Source organism: Orbicella franksi, chromosome 1 (assembly GCF_964199315.1).
Source record: "Orbicella franksi chromosome 1, jaOrbFran1.1, whole genome shotgun sequence".
In the NCBI taxonomy this organism is placed as follows: Eukaryota; Metazoa; Cnidaria; class Anthozoa; order Scleractinia; family Merulinidae; genus Orbicella; species Orbicella franksi.
This window is the reverse complement of record NC_138145.1, coordinates 28,921,416-28,938,528: the sequence shown is the minus strand read 5'-3', so window position 1 is coordinate 28,938,528 and position 17,113 is coordinate 28,921,416. Positions and strand designations below refer to the sequence as shown.

Sequence of the window (17,113 nt, the reverse complement as noted above, 5' to 3'; positions counted from 1 at the left end):
ATGCACTGATCATAAGCTGCAATAAAGCATAATTAGTCTTGATGCCAAACTGTACATTAATGTAGCTTTATCAGCTTCTATTCCTGCTAAGTTGGGATTCTTCTTGTGTCATTTGGACCTACATATGTAGATAATCCGAGCGAAGACCAAAAACAAGAGTTCTTGCAGGAGATAGAGCAGATGAAGGTGTTGGGTGCACACCAGAATATTGTATCCCTGGTTGGTTGTTGCACTTTGCAGGAGCACAAGTTCCTTGTGATAGAATACGTTGCGTTTGGTGATCTGTTGCAGTGGTTGCGACGCAGGAGGCCATCGGTAAGACGTTTTCTAAAGAGCAGTTTCATTTTGCCTCAGTTATTTCACAGGAACGCAACAGAATGAAAAGGAAGAGAGTCAATCTGTCATATAGGCTTTATTTTTAAGGTAATCTTCTCATGTTATTTTTAGATCATTCGCGGTTGCGGAATAGAAATAACAGGAAGGTCTAGAAATAGCAAATCCTGTGCACAAATTTTAGTCACGTGGTCAGCCCAAGCAGCTTTGCACGTTTTTTTACCTTCCATGAAAACATCCACGCAACGTGCGTGGTAACATTAGGGAGTTTAAGCAACGACGACGACGTCTAGTAATAAATGAACTTATATTGTACAAGCGAAATTCGCGATTGTCTAGATCTGTTCGGTACGTCCATGGCTCTAAAAACGTGCTTAACCTAAATATGCAGCGACGGCGTTCAGTTCCAAATGGAAATACGAAAAATTAGCCGTCGTCGTCCACGTTCCGTAGACGACGCGGAACTTGGTCATTTCACGTTGTTGTTTTGCAGAGGACGGCAAAAAAATGTGCAAACATTTATAACGCACGTGCACAGCTATTGTTTTGCTCATTAAACCTTTTGTTTAGTGACGTTCTCGTTGCCGTCGTCGCCGTGGTTGCTTAAGTTCCCTAATATCCGCGGGAAGACTGGATACCTTATCTTAAAATAAATTGTAAGGGATTACCTTCAGAGTGAGGCTTATTTTGAGGATTAACGTTGTTACCCTTCATCTTCTCTTGAGTTTTTGTTCTCTTTCTCTTTCAAAAGGGTTTTGGCTCTTAGTTGGTGTAGAAGACACAGTTGACATAAAACAATAGAGAACAAAAGGACAAGAGAACGAGGAAAACAATGAAAACAATAGGTTTGTGAGGCGGTGTTCTATTGTGACTTGTGTCCTCTGTCGTCTACACCAAGACGGAGCCAGTGTTTTGATGCAATCCTATTCGTGATGGTTCATATTTATGATTTGATGTAAATAACCAGAACTTGCAATTTAGCTGTCTTTCGCTGCACGACTCTCATGGTTGTGTGTCTTTTAAAGGTTTCGGTTGCAACAAAAGTGTTCTGCTGTGTAGCCTATTCTTCTTGAAACTTACTTGTGTCCACACATACGATACAAACTATGATAGCAAATTATCAGCCAATCATTCTCACTGTGCTCTAGATCAATCGAAACCAAGCCGATAAAGTTAAAGGTGAAGACAATTCTTATCAAGACAAAGAAACATTCAATGCTCAAAGAGATGTGAGTAAAAATAGCCAGGTAGGTGCCTCGCATCTCATTTTATTCTCATGCGACAAGATTTGGTATTCTGAGGCGGATTGTGGGAAGCCCGGTCGGCCTCGTCAGGCGCCATCGACCTAACGAGTGTGAAAAATTATGACATTAAAACTGGCACGCTATTTGGTACTTCCTCATCGAATTTTTACAAGAAATTAATGCGTCAATTGTGATACCACATGGCTGAGCGGTCGATAGAGGGGTCGATGGGAAGAAATGAAGGTGGGTTGGGTCGGTGGGTTCGAGCAGGAATTAAATGAATGGATGAACGAATGCCCGTACGAATGCACGAAAGGCCGGCCGAACGGACGGACGAACTAACGTACGATTACTTACATGCATGATTCACAGTTTTCGGGAGCTGGCGCCCAAGTTGAAGCAGAAGTCGCTGTTTCCTCAGCAGGCATTTCTGAGGTAACCAGATAGAAATGCCCGCTTATAACGTATCAACATATATCATTAATTTCTTATTGTATGGTCCAACTTTTAAGCATCGGTTTTTTATAGCCCAATTAGTACACTTAGATATAAACCATACCTCAACCCTCACGCATTTGGGGCTTTCGCAGGTCTTACACCAGGAAATGGAACGTAATATATCAAACATGGGAGACAGTGTTTCATCGGATATCCAAACACCGAGAGGAGAGTTGAAAAGACGAAGCGCAGCGGAGTATTTTTGACGAAATTCGAGGTGCTTGGATAGTCGATAAAACACTCTCTCGAAACAAAAACTAAGGAGTAAACGGAGAAGTAAAATCGTCAAAATCTATGCTTATTAAGACCGGGTATCCAAACACCCTTCACAGTTGTGATTTTCCTTTGTTTTCACTTGATGAATTATTAATGAGTTTGGGAGGAAAAGTTTCATATTCATTAAGAATTAAACTCTTCTGCCTCTCACTCAGTTTTGGAGATATGTATTAGTTTTCCAGAATACACTGACCACCATATTGGACTATGACAATCAATTAAGTGATTTTCACTTGCTTCAAGTAGTTATTTTCACATACTTCTCCATGTATAATTTTCCATATTATAAAGAGTTGGCTTACTACCCGTATTTCATGAAGGTGTGCCAATATCATTTTATTCCATACAGGAAACATCGGAAACACATGTTAGAGAGAAAACCCGTCGGATGACTGCATCGAATCCGCCAAGTGATACTAGAGATGTCGTCCTCGACATAACACTGTCTTCCGAGAATCTTGATAAGGTTAGAAATTGATATCTATGAGGAATTTTGTTTTTGCACGGCATATTTCCCTGACAGTTTATTGCTTTTGCATTCGCGCAACTGAAAAATAAAAGAGACAAGTTCCTTAAGTGCTTTGTAAAAGTGAGAAAAATTTGTTTGAGTGGCAGTTTTGTACCTTACCTTTAAGACAAAACTCTCGAAGACGGCTCAAACAGTATACTGCGTTTCTGAAAGCATAAGAAAGCATAAGCAAAGAACCAGACAGAGGCAAACACTATAGCATCTGTAACGGTATTGGGTAATTTAGCTTTATAAATAGAGTTATTCAATTCGATTTTATAGTGCGACTATTTGAACCGGGCCACCTAGAAGAAACCTAGCCGATCAGAACTTAAACTGGAGTGCTGTCTTTTTCGGGAACGAAAGCAAGGGTTCGTTTGGCATGAATACGTGAATACCATCGACTCCTCTGTGTTATAGACACTCTACAGATTCAGTCCTTGACCGCGAATTTACATAATTATGAATTTCACTCAAAAACTCTAGTTTGAAACCTCGTTTCGCGACAACTAAAGCGAAACCGCAGAAAAGCACAAAAAAAGTTGAACAGTTTCCTGAGAGGTCCGCAATTACAGTTCACAGTTTTGTTGGGTTTCCAATTTTGTAACTGAACTATTGTTTGTATATTTCAATGTTATTGGTGTATCTAAGAAAAAGATAGCCATGCTTTGTTCTGAAGTAACATTCTGATTTGTTTTCCAAGTGATTCAAGTTGTCGCATTGTAATAATGGCAAGACTGTAGTCGAGCTGCCGTGAAACGTCACCACCACGCATTGCGCAGTTCAAAAATGGCGGCGACTGGGTAGAACAACCCATCAAAAGATGGTTTCCATGGAAACATGAGGTCACCTGGTGAAATCGGCACATTAATATCTTTCTTTTTAAATGCTACAAAAAGTCATCAAGGCTGGTACATAATTGCAGGAACAATAGAAGTTAGCGAGAACAATTTCTATTTTCCGCCTCCGGAGCGTAGTTATTTATTTTGCTCTTTCTTTATTAATCTTTATTTATTTATCTATTTATTCAGGAAAACAACAAAAATTTCCTGGATCAGGAAAACATCGATTTGTTGCCGATGCCATCGACATCACAGGGAAACGGCAACGGTTCCGCCATATTGATATCAACTGAAAATATTGATGATGATGATGACGACAAAGAAGAAGACAGCTTTACTGATCAACAGCTGTTTTCATTTTCTTGGCAAATAGCAAAGGGAATGGTAATAAAGAATTTTTTTAGAATTTTTGCTCAAAATGGCAACTCATCTACATCTCTCTTTTACGTTTTTAATTAGAATCATCTCGCAGAGAAAGACTTAATTCATCGTGACCTCGCAGCTCGTAACATTCTGGTTGGCAGTGATAACCGAGTCAAAGTGTCAGACTTTGGGTTGATGAGACAAATCTACGAGGACGTTTATAGCATAAAGAAGGCAAAAAAGCTTCCAATCAAATGGATGGCTCCAGAATCGATAGTCGATGGCAGTTTCACCATCAAGAGTGACATGTAAATAAATAATAGTCTTATGGCACGACATTTCCTTACTCTTGCAGCAACCTTTTGATATCCAGATTTGCTCAAATGTCATCATTGTACTTTTAGCTTATTTGCGATACTTGTACATGAAATATGGGTTATTGATCAGGCGTGAGGTCAAGATGGCTGGATATTGGACATTTTTTGTGAGTTTATCGACCGAGATGGAGTCGAGGTCCATAAACTCGTAAAAAAAGAAGAAGGCCAATATTCAGCCTTGTTGACCGAACAAGCTTGGTAAATAGAGGATTTATTATATGACTTTCGGGGAAGTTTTTCGCATTTTCGCGCATGTGCTTACTGTTACGTTTGCTGTCAGTTCTAGTGTTATTGCAGACCCTGAATGTTTGAGAGCCAAGAATTAACGAAATTTCAAGTCAGGATAAAATGAATTATGTTTCTTGTTTTGGAGATATCAGAAACACCTTGACACGAGTTTTGAATGAGCACGCGGTTATTATACAATTCTTCATACACAAATGTTTGAATTTTTGTGTCGAATACTTAAAAAACAAACCTTGTTAATTCTAGCGTTTTATATTATCTTATAGCTGGTCCTTTGGTATTCTTCTTTGGGAAATGGCCACCATGGGTAGGTTAAAAAAATGGTTATTTTTTTAAATTTTATTTCTTCCTGTATTTCCGCAGAAGACAAATTTTTCCTTTGTCATATTTCTCATTTTTCTGATGTAATTTAGGAGGTATACCATATCCTACACTGACCAATTCAGAGCTGTGTAGACTTTTGAAGACTGGTTATCGCATGGAAAGGCCTAATACGTGTTGTGACGAAGTGTAAGCGATTGAATTAAGATGTGTTTCGTTGTCGTTCATTTGAAGTAGGATTGATTAGTGAGATGTAGCCTTTTGGCTTACTCATGCCTCTCTCTTTCTATGATAGATATGAATTGATGTGTGAATGTTGGAGGGAAGATCCGTCGACTCGTCCCAGTTTCTCGGAGTTGATTGAGCGACTGGAGGTGATCATGACGAGGGATGTACCATATTTTGACTTGAACAGGCATGATGAGTCACGCCCCTGCTACAACGTGCCCGCCTGAAAGCGGATGAGTTCGTGGAAATGAAAGTAACAAAAGAATCCATGGCTGGTAAAATACACTGCAGGTTTACTTAATACCATATAAAACTTGGAATAAATATCCTTACATGTTATAACTGAGACTAACTTCACATAGAGCCGTTTTCTTTTAAGTGTTGAAAAGTAATTGGTTTTGCATCAACTATGCTACACCATTGGCTTAAAGATCTAGGGCCACTTTTTCATCCAATCAGAAGTAAAACCAAAACAATTGTGACACACTCGCACTCGTTTTCCTGCGCTTTGCGTCAGCTACATGTTATTACTTTGATTGGATCATTGGATTGTCTGCGTCCTTCGTGATTGGCTAAAGTGATTACTTTGGCTTTGATTTTACGGCATTCAATTGAAAACTGCCCTAAATTGGTAAAATCGATTTAATGAAATTACTTCCTATTACACTGTAACTGATTCTGCTCTGCTAGTTATATACGCTGAAACCTGAAGAAAGCAACATTGAAAAAGAAGAGACCAGACAACAAGATGGCTACGTTTGAAGTTCTTGGCATCTAAGAGAAAATTTAAGGTGCTTTAGATGGATTTTAAGATTGTGAGTTGTAATTTAAAACAAGAATTTTAAATTTTAAATCCTTCTTGTTAATTCCATGATGCTCGGATTTTGTTACTACTGTAGTTGTAAATATTTGTATTAAAAATAACTCATGAGACCATCAGCTAGAAAAGGTCTATAATTTAGAATTCTCGGAATACACGACCACGTGTCGATAAAATCGCAGAGGTAAATAAAGCTAACCTTTATGCTCACTCGAGAAACAATACCACTCCTAACCTCTATTAAGAAATAGGAAAATGGAATGGAAAAAAAAAACTCAATAAAACATTTTGAAAACACCTATTTATACTCATCAATTTGGACTTGACTTTAAATACTGGAATGAAGGGGCAGTGACATGACCCTCGCATAGACAGAATTTGAGACGACGACGGAGTCGAGGTTCACAAAAACGCAAAAAAGAACGAGGCAAACATCTGGCCTTCTTGACTGAACAAGCTTGCGAAGTAAAAAAGAATTTGTTGTATGGGATAAAGAAAACAGGAAACAGCACGCAACTTTGTGGGACACAATGCGTCATCCCGAGTGGGCAAGATAAATAGTCATTCAGTCATTCAGTCATTCAGTCATTCAGTCATTCAGTCATTCAGTCATTCAGTCATTCAGTCATTCAGTCTTACTATTACTATTACTATTACTATTACTATTACTATTACTATTACTATTACTATTACTATTACTATTACTATTACTATTACTATTACTATTACTCGGCTATTACTATTACTATGACTATTACTATTACTACTACTACTACTACTATCACTATCACTATCACTATCACTATCACTATCACTATCACTATCACTATCACTATCACTATCACTATCACTATCACTATCACTATCACTATCACTATCACTATCACTATCACTATCACTATCACTATCACTATCACTAGCACTATCACTATCACTATTACTATTACTATTACTATTAGTCATTCAGTCGTTCAGTGATTCAGTCAGCCAGGCAGTCTTTCAATCAGTCAGTCAGTCAGACAATCGGTTGGTCAGTCAGTCAATTAGTCAGTTAGTCAGTCAGTCAATTGTTCAGTAAGTCAGTCATTTGGTCAGTCAGTGATTGAATTGTGCAGCAAGAAATTAGGAATATGGAATATGGGATTTATTATGATATTTTAAAGCTTAATTGAAAACCACTATATGAAAATCGTATTTCGATCAACACTGCTTTAGCTCATCTCATGAGCTATTCTGTTTCTAAGCCCATCTAAACCCTTTACGAAGTTGTATAAGTCCAGGGGTTATAAGCGGCTGTTTACGGGGTTGTTCACGGGTGCGGGGCCCAGAAGACTCTTTCCAGGCGGGATCACATCAATCGGCCGGCACCATGAGGCGCCACGTATTAACAGTATTGGCTGAAGAAATAATGAAGAAAACGTACGTCGCTTCTGGGCACTTAACACGTAAGCTTGCGGTGTGGTTTTCTTGGGAATGGGTCAGTGTGACCAGCCAGTTATATAATGAGAGATCTTTCTGAAATGCTATTCCTTCATTCAGTCTGCAATTTTGTTTTCCCCATTCCATTCCATTCGCATTCCATAACCTTTATCCTGTTAATTCGCTTATATCAATCAGCCATTCGATATAATAAATCGATTCCTCAATAACCAGCGAGCTTTCATAAGAATGAAAAAAGAAGCTTTCAAAAACTCATAACAGGACGGTTAAAACTTTGACATCTTTCAAAGTTTTGGGAAAGTAATCACGTGAATCACAAGAATATCCCTTGGGGATACTATTTAAATCTGTTAAAATGTAGGAAGTATGTCACGCAGTCTGTGACAACAACTTCAGGTCCTCCATAACGAGGTAAGTAAAGCGCAGAACGAGTTTCTAAAAACTCCACGATTGTTATCCTCTTATATACCTATCCAAAGAAGAAAATAATTACTGCACGCAAATCAAAGTGGTAAGCTGGTTACGATCTTGATGGCCGAGCCTGGAGCTCCAACTTTGACATTGGCATTTTGTGAACTGTCTCTTTCGTTCTCATTTACACTTTTTTCCGCGGTTTTTAAACTCGTGGATACGCGAAACGTAGAAACGTGTTTGTTGCGGGGACTCCGATATGCAAATGTGTCACTCACTCACTCACTCACTCACTCACTCACTCACTCACTCACTCACTCACTCACTCAGGTGTAGACACTGCTCGTAATTAGTCAGCACGAACGAGAGCGCCCGAGTCCGACGCCATGTTGGAATAGTAACCGCGCCCGACGCCATATTGGAATAGTAATCGCGCAGTCAGTGGGAACCTATTTCGTGGGAGTGTTTGCTACTCGTCAGGATCTAGATTACAACGTTAATTAGTGTGTTTATATAGAGTTTCCTTGAAGTTTTCCTTGAAGAAGTCCTTTCACAATACTAGGTGTTTTTCACTGAGAATTTGTTTGCGTGGCTACAAGGGTTCGCAAGTTCTGAGTTATATGAGCTATGGATCAAACAATCAGGGAAGCAACCCCATATGAAACATTGACGGGTAAACACGTTAACATAATGTCCTGAATACCTTAACTAAAACCAAAGTCCGCTATTTTCACCTACTGTCATTCTAAAAGAGAGGAAGACCATCGCTACCCCTTACATTTGGGAGTCCCATCGCCAGGTATTTGAGTTCCATGCACAGCGGAGGTGGATGTACATGCAAGCAATTTGTCGGTACGCCTCTGGTTTTGGTTGTCAGATCTAGCAGGGAATAGCCTGTGTACAGGCTCTCTAGTCGAGGATCGGGCGGAGAGAAAGCGGGAAGAAAGACTCTCAGCCAGTTCCTTCTTGGCCCTTTCAGCCGCGGTCCGAGACTCTTTTAGCCGGAGCCTGTTCAGAGGCTGGGCAGGGAACAAACTAAGCTGGAGGTGTTTCCATACGGAAGAGATCTGTTGCGATACTTTTAATGTTAATGACTCAAATGATTGACAATTAGTATTAAAGGACTATCCTGCGAGCAGAGTTGCGTCGATCTTTTCTGAAGCCAGACGTCACTAATCGATGACATCAATGCAATCAATGAGTAACCAGTGGATGATCGATGGGCAATCAGTTGATCAATCGATAAATAATTGATAGGACAAAAAATTTTCGGTCATCCGTTTGTTGGTGATTGTATCGATTTATCATTGATTAGTGATTGATTAGTCATCAATATAATCTCGTGTACCGCCAATGAAATCATGATGATCCACACCGTTCTTTATGGGCTCTCACAGACTCCGCCTATTTGAGCTCGTCGGAATATAGTATTTTTTACTTCACCATTGATCGATCCTCGCCACTAAATGGTATACATGCAGTATACTTTTCTCAGTCACGGAATCTAAAAGTTGCTGGAACAACCGATAACCTGTCTAGCGTTTCTATACACTTTGCGAACGTGTATTGCACTACCATGAGGGATGAGTGGATGCGAAACATCCTACCTTCTCAAGAAAGTGTCACGGTAGCTGCTGGACCCATTCTCCTCAAAACAGAGCATGTCCGCAGAGGTTTTTTTTTCCTGCGAGTTGTTTTTCACGGCTCGTTCATGTATCCCCCACGGTTAATATTTTGCTTGCGAGCTCAAGACAAAAATAGAAAACAAAACATACCCTTTCAAATTTTTATGTTCTATATATACAGCTGAAACATTATTTAACAATTAGACCCGTAGCCCTTGCGGGCTACGGGTCTATAGCCCATGAGGCGAAGCCGAATGGGCTATTGACCCGTGGCCCTTGAGGGCGAAGGGTCTAATTGTTTTAGTATCATCCAACTAGTCGGACAGAAAAGGTAATAATAAAGTTAGCAAAAGCAAGTTGAAAAAATATTTATTTGGGAATAAAACGAAAGAAAGCGTCACGCTCGATGGCGCCAATTTCGCTACTCGATGACTATTACTAATAGTCCCCTAGTAGCGTAGCCAATCAAAATGCAGGATTTGCATCAGTCCACTAGTTGGGTGATACTAAATAAACAATAGCCTTAATTTGGCGCGAAAGTATGCTCGGATATTTGTCCGCGGACATTATCTGTTCGGAGAAGCCAACAGTTTTCCGAGAGCGTAGCAATGGTCGCTACAACGGTGAAAAAACGGCGGACTGTAATAAGTACTCGAGGATGTCGCTCGGTTGATTCATTTATGCTAAGGCAAGCATGAATTTTTTTCCCGACATTTCACTATTAAGAAAACAAGGCTCCCCCTGCCTACTCAGAGGCGCTCTTGCTTATATATTCAGTGATGTTCTTATATGGATGCAATATTTAAAGAAGGTTTGTTGAAATAAAATGTGCCTTCTCACGGAAATTTCTTGTATACCGCGGGAAAATAAATTTAAAGGGTTCGAAAACCTTCTTCAATTTTGTCCGAAAAAAATTAATTCCCCACGAAAACAATACACCAGCTTTCCATTAATTACGTGAAAATGTTGCTGCTTACCAGGAATAATGGGAAAGCACATAAAGTTCGCAATTTTTTTTTGTTTATACGATCGACGAAATTCCCGCCTATTTTTCAAACTTGGGCCCTCGCACGAGGCAAAAACTCGCCCATGCTTATTACGTTTTTCCGCTCTGAGGGGCAGGGTGGGTTGAATGTAACCCCCATCCGCTTTCGTTATGACAAGATATATAAATTTGGGGGGGGGGGGGCTTAATAGTTAGCCTTCAAATTGTTCTATAACATAATTGGATTAGTGCTGGATATGACGTCACATGACATCCCACGACATCGTTACGTCTACCACATTGGATCTGTCATCTTGGATTTCAAGGTTTCCTTAGGAAGCCAGAAAATAACTACATATTAATTCATTGCGACCTTGTCCTATGTCGTATGGCATTAACAATTGACTAGTGCATAACGATCACCGAAAGCAAATGGCCTCGTTTGTGGGCAACGAGTTTCATGAGGGGAGAATATCCCTGGAGTTTGCGTCATTGAAATTGCTGTAAACATCATTTAATGTTTTACAGAATAAAATACAGAAAATGTATTGAACATTATATTGAAATCTGTTAAATGTAGAAAGTACCTGCGTAGCTGGTGGAATTCGCGAACGTGCGATATTTGGCTCGGAGACGCCATGTTTTTTTTCCTCGCGACCCGCGAGGAAATTCGCAAGCGACGAAGCCGCGAGTAAAATTCCCACCTGCCTCATTTCTCATAGTTTTTGCTTGCCTCCCACTTTTATCACCGCTGTTTACGACAATTAACTAAGCCAATCAGAGAGTAAGCTTTAATACGAAACTTGACAGGTCCACATAGACTTTTCTATTTACCACTCTTGTATGATATAATACGGGGTATTTCGCAAATAGCTTTCAGCAGTGGCTAAGTTTTGATGAGATTCCTTTTTTTTGCAACATTTTTGAATGCGCACAAGGAAACCAATAAATTGTTTCTCCGCGTTACGTTTCATAGCGTTAATTTCTCCTTTCGGAAGTTTCGTCTGGCCTTACATTCGCCTTTGCCTTATATATGAATCTAGGTGTGGTTCTATGTTGAACATTGTGAGGTCGTCTTCCGGAGGACGACCCTCTCGTGTTCTTGGTGGCAATATAACGTTTCGTTGTCTGAAATAAAGTTTTCCGTTTTAACTTAAATATATGGCCTGGTGCCAAGATTTTCTTCAGTGCCAAGATCATCCTCTGATATTAAGTTAATCCAAAACTTTCTTTATGCTTCACTCCGCATTCTACATTTTGCAGTTGCAATTCTTGGCTTTCAGTCTGAACTCTATCATGTCGTTGTCCCGTTAAGTTTTCTACATAGTAGTCAACCTTACTTCATTGCTACATAAACAGAAACGTTTCCCTTGGAATAGATGAGAGGTATCGATTAACATTTGATTGACGTTTCACTACTCTCTGCCAATCCGAAATTTGCTTGCACTGGCGAACGCATAATTTAAAAAACCCCACGAATTAGGGCAGGCGGGAATTCAACTCGACACCTCACTAAATACCCTCGCGGCTTCGCCACCAATACAAAAGCACTCGCCCGCGAAATCCCGCCAGCTACGCAGGCTATGTAGAAAATGCATCACGCAGTCTGTGACTACAACTTCATGTCCTCCATAACGACATAAATAATATGCGGAAGAGTTCCTAAAAACTCCACGATCGTTTTCCTCTCGTATACCTATCCAAAGAAAAACATCCTTTTATTAATATTACTGCATGCGAATCACAGCGGTTAGCTGATTACGATCGCGACATGGCCGAGCTTGGAGCTTGAACTTTGACATTGGTACTTTGTGAATTCTCTCTTTCGTTCTCATTTTCTCCTTTCGGTCGCGTTCTTTTCCAATTCTTCTCATCCTCCCTGCGAAGATTTTCCCAGTTCTTATGCTCCAATGGGTTATGCCTTGGCAGCAGCAGGTCTGCAGTCTCAGGGAAATTGCCGACAACCTTTGTAAAAGGAAAAAACTCAAATTAGCAAAACACAACCAAGGCATGTGCCCTATCATTATTTTCCAATCTCATCCCTATATTATAATTGAAGATTGAAGAGCAGCCAGGATGAGACATAATAAAAATTACAATAAAAACGTTCGCTGGCTAAAATTTCTCAAAAAGAACATGAGCTTTCGGCTGTCGATCCACACATATTACTATTGAGGAGGAATCTGACCAACAGATCGCTTTCTTAGATACTTTGGTTTCCCGCAGGCGCAGGGATAACATGATCACTCTCGGTGTATATCGCAAAACAACCCATACGGACAGATATTTAGACTTTTCTTCTCACCACGACAAACGCCACAAGATTAGCACAGCTGAGACCCTCTTACATCGCGCAGTTAAACTCCCTAGTACATCGCAAAGGAAAAATACCGAAATCAACCACGTCACTGATGCTCTACGAGCCAGCAACTATTCCTCCTATGTTATTTCCAACATCTTAAAGCGGAAATTTTCCAATCCACCCACACACGCCATCCCCACACCTGAAGAACTGGTTTGCATGTTTTTTAAATGGGCTGAGCCACAAGAGAATCCGAACAGTTTTGCTGTACTCCCCTTCATCAATGGTGTCACGCAACCACTAACAAGAATTCTTCGAAGGCACGACATTCAAGTTGTAAATAAGCCCTTCAAGACTTTGCAACAAGAATTTCCTTCTCCCAAATTCAGACCATCTATTGAACATCAACCAAACGTGATTTATAAAATACCCTGTGCCGATTGTGATTGGTGTTATGTAGGCGAAACCGGCCGGTGTTTTGAAACTCGTTAAAAAGAACATATCAGGAATGTCAAAACATGTGCTAATAGATCAAACATTGCGAAGCATGCATGGTCATTCGACCATCGCATAGATTTTGCCAATTCTAGCGTCATCGACAAAGGCTCTTTTCGCATTAGAAAAAACTTAGCACACCTCTGCGACCAAGCCAGCTGACAATAATTCTAAGCCGATTCCTAACCAGTATAGTATTCTTTTTAAACAATAGTCACCTAATTTACACATTTTTACTTTGCTTTTTTCTTCTTATTATTTTTATCTCGCCTTTTCTTGCATATATTTTATCATTTTGCATTCTATTTTTTATCCGTCGAAGGCTGTAGATCGACAGCCGAAAGCTCATGTTTTTTTTGAAAAATTTTTAGCCAGCTAACGTTTTTATTGTTATCCCTATATTATAGTTAGGCGTGTTTCTTCCACACACAAAGCAATGGACGTTTTTTCAATTCTGTGCTATACCATCTGTTTCCGTCCCCTTCCACGTGTATTTCGTACTTTTTATCGATGCTGATATCAAACACGTAATAGTATACCAAGTCGAGCTCTAGCTTAGCCATGCAACCAATAAATGATATTCCAAGATTAAGTTAAGAAGAGAAAGAGCCTGATATAATACTGAGGGGAGTGGGCAGGGGACCTGCGAGGATTAGGAAGCAGCAAAACTCCTACTAACGTCATGCTAAAGAATTTGCTGTTAAGAACCAAGAACTATGAAGCACGTGGGCTTTTAAGGCTTTACTTGTTCTCTTTACCTAAAAGAACAAAAGGTGGAGATTCTGAACTAATATTAAAATGTTATTAGATTTACCTCATTGTAGGTCGGAGAAACACGCTCTTCATAGTCATCATGCCTGTCAGACTTAACCGTTCTAAACAGAAATAAATTTATTTTATAGTTATTCTTAATTAATTTTTTTTTTAAATTTCATTTATTTACTTTCCAAAGAATTACTTACTCTTCGTCTGTTGGAGGATCTTCATCTTCGTAGCCATCACTGGTAGAGGCCCTAATTCAACATTTGAACAGAAATCATAGTTAATAATCGTCTTTCATGTATTCAGAACAGGGCGTGTGACAATTTTTATAGTGACTAATAATTTCTTACTGATTGTCTGTCGGAGGAACATCACGGCTTGTAAAGGACCCCATTCTAAGAAAAAGAGAGAAACAAAAGTTTCATTTACAAAGGAGTATTCATTTTTTCAAATCGCTAGAGATGTTAACGTATGGAATTATTAATTGAAACTCCTTCCCATAGCCTTTACGGCCGGTAGGCAGACCGTTGTCCAAAGACACTAAATTAAAATCTTAATAAAAATGAGCCAACGAACAAAGGAACAAATAGACGAACCAACGAAGGTCACGGGCAAGTTCAATCGAAGGCACTGCTTTCATATTTATATATTTTATACCGAGTCGTGTGATCTGAATGCCCAATATACTCTATGAGACGTACCTGCAGGGAATCATGGTAGTTATATTCATCAAACAAATATCTAGTTCAAGATGATGAATACAACTACCATGATTCCTTGCGGTACACTTCATAGAGGGAATTGGCCATTAGACGTGTACCGAGAGTCAAATATGATTCCTGTGCGCCTTGTGGCTCTACATCAAAACATCACAGCACAGCTGGATATAACAGGACAAATACGAGTGTTTGTGTAGCTCAAACAAGTCAAAAGAGTGGACAACGTGATAAGCTTTTAAGTTGTCTCAAAAGAACTCATTTTATAGAGACATAAGGTTCGAAACTGAAAAACATCGAATGGAAAACAGACTACGTTGTATATATTGGTTAATAATCTGTCACGCCATAGAGCTTCATTACCTATATATTATGTTTGGTCAGGGCCAGAGCTCCTCATGTTCTTTAATATAATTGTTTTAAAAGCCGGTCTATATATAGGTGTTACTTAGCTTTATGTACATTTTACATGTATAGGGACTAGTTAGCTCCTTAGGTGCTCCGAACGCTAGAGTTGATTTAATTTTATTTTAGCGTTTTATGGCAAGGAACATGTGACTTGTGAACATAGCGAAAGAAGCGTTGTTCAATAAACTACATCTTTACGCTTGCATGATTCACGATTCCTCTGCGCCTTGCGGCTCTGCGTCGAAACATCACAGCACAGGATATAACAGGACAAATACGAGTGTTTGTGTAGTTCAAACAAGCAAAAGAAGTGAACAACGTGGCCGGTGGCCGGTCTATATATAGGTGTTAGTTAGCTTTATATACATGTATAGGTTTTATATGTATAGGGTTTAGTTATCTCTTGAGATGCTCCGAACGCTGGAGTTGATTTAATTTCATTTTAGCGTCTTATGGCAAGAAACATGTGACTTGTGAATATAACGAATGAAGCGTTGTTCAATAAACTACATCTGTACGCTTGCATGCAAATTAATTATTTTACTATGACTAAAAGGTAAATATAATGGCTGGAAAGGAAGCAAGCGAGCGAGCCAGTAAACAAGTAAGTCAAGTCTGGCAAATTAATCAAACGACAAACAAAAGTGCAAGAACAAAAGAACCACTTCGTTACCTTCAGAAAACTAACAGCAATCTCCAGCAATTTCTTCTGTTATTAGTTCACTGTTCGGCGACAATGCGGCGAAATGATACTTATCGTTTTATAATAACCGAAAACTTTAAAGTTCTGCGCCCCGTTTTGTACCGTGACGGAAGTTTCTGTTTCGTGTCAGAAGTTTCTGTTTCGCTTGTTTTCCTCATTTAAATGTCTCTTTTGTTATATAGATGGGAATTTATTTTCTCAAGCATATCTAAAATAGATACGGTAAATAACAAATTGACATGCAAAAAAACCTTTATGAGTTAAAAAGAACCTTAAAGAGTTAGTGGGACTTACTGACAAGTTGGCCCAGTTGATGATCAAGGTTACTGAGTACGTTCCATTTTTAGCATATACATTTGACAGTGCTTGCAAAATTCAATGTTGATGTTGTAGTAATTAAATTTGTTTGGTTTTTTTTTTTACACTTTCAGGGACGTTTACATTTCGTTATTTCCTTGGTCTCGTATTAAGTAACATGAACTAAAACAAAGAAAAACAAAAAACAACCATTGATATGTTAAACTACTAAGCTCAATACGTTATTAACTCATTAAATTTTGTTATCGTTATCCTGGACGCTCTATCTTTTGGCCCTTTTTCGATACTGATTACAGTTTGTCAAATTTTCCGCGGATTGTGAGCAGTTGCATGTTCAGTCCGATTAGCAAATTTTGATATAAATATGCTTATACGATCAACTTGCTAACTGAACGACGTTTAGCTGGGAAATGCCCAAAATCACTTTCCTCTCAAAATGCCAAACAGTAAAACTAATTTTTCATTCCGTACTCAAATAAAGGTCTAATATATAATGCATATAACTGGCAGACGCATTCGGTTTCCAAACGTTTTGGTCAGTTCTTCAGATGGTTGGAGCCATACTCGTCTTTATCAGGGAAATCTGGCAAAATCAATGTCATTTACCCATTTCAAGCACTTTCATCATAAACTCACTTTCCTCTCAAATTGCCAAACAGTAAACAAATTATTCATTCCGTGCTCTAATAAAGGTCTAATATATAATGCATATAACTGGCGGAAAAAAGTCAGCATTCGGTTTCCAAACGTCTTGGTCAGTAATTTAGATGGGTCGAGCCATGCTCGTCTTTATCAAGGAAATCTGGCAGCTATAGAGTGAAGAATTTGGAAGGATTGAGAAGTAAAACATTTCAGTAGTGTTTTTAGATTTACTAAATTACCTGCTACAAGT

At 39.1% G+C, this 17,113-nt stretch overlaps 2 protein-coding genes across 5 annotated transcripts in view; one reads left to right on the top strand and one right to left on the bottom strand.

Moving 5' to 3' along the window:
- Positions 1-5,560, top strand: part of LOC145501239 (uncharacterized) — a 37,799-nt gene extending 32,239 nt beyond the window's left edge. For all 4 annotated transcript variants that reach the window (XM_081480753.1, XM_081480749.1, XM_081480761.1 and 1 more), the window contains 9 exons: positions 131-315; positions 1,482-1,580; positions 1,950-2,012; positions 2,701-2,817; positions 3,891-4,085; positions 4,161-4,372; positions 4,954-4,994; positions 5,101-5,197; positions 5,304-5,560. In XM_081480753.1, the coding sequence (XP_081336879.1) occupies positions 131-315; positions 1,482-1,580; positions 1,950-2,012; positions 2,701-2,817; positions 3,891-4,085; positions 4,161-4,372; positions 4,954-4,994; positions 5,101-5,197; positions 5,304-5,463 (1,169 nt within the window). In that variant the 3' untranslated portion in view covers positions 5,464-5,560. The remainder of the gene's footprint in view (positions 1-130; positions 316-1,481; positions 1,581-1,949; positions 2,013-2,700; positions 2,818-3,890; positions 4,086-4,160; positions 4,373-4,953; positions 4,995-5,100; positions 5,198-5,303) is intronic.
- Positions 5,561-10,982: 5,422 nt separating this feature from the next.
- LOC145501556 (uncharacterized) lies at positions 10,983-15,956 on the bottom strand. The gene is made up of 5 exons (XM_081481011.1): positions 15,874-15,956; positions 14,427-14,471; positions 14,277-14,327; positions 14,129-14,189; positions 10,983-12,482 (listed from the first exon to the last, which is right to left on the bottom strand). Exons 2-5 carry the CDS (start codon positions 14,468-14,470, stop codon positions 12,276-12,278), a joined length of 363 nt encoding a protein of 120 aa, XP_081337137.1. The 5' UTR covers position 14,471; positions 15,874-15,956; the 3' UTR covers positions 10,983-12,275.
- Between the last annotated feature and the right edge of the window lie 1,157 nt (positions 15,957-17,113).

Excerpts from the sequence above, each read along its gene's own strand:
- LOC145501556 (XM_081481011.1), bottom strand. The coding sequence starts at position 14,470 with ATGGGGTCCTTTACAAGCCGTGATGTTCCTCCGACAGACAATCA. Across the intron at positions 14,190-14,276 it reads GATCCTCCAACAGACGAAGA|AACGGTTAAGTCTGACAGGC; the intron begins GTAAGTAATTCT and ends ATTTCTGTTTAG. Across the intron at positions 12,483-14,128 it reads TTTCTCCGACCTACAATGAG|GTTGTCGGCAATTTCCCTGA; the intron begins GTAAATCTAATA and ends CCTTTTACAAAG.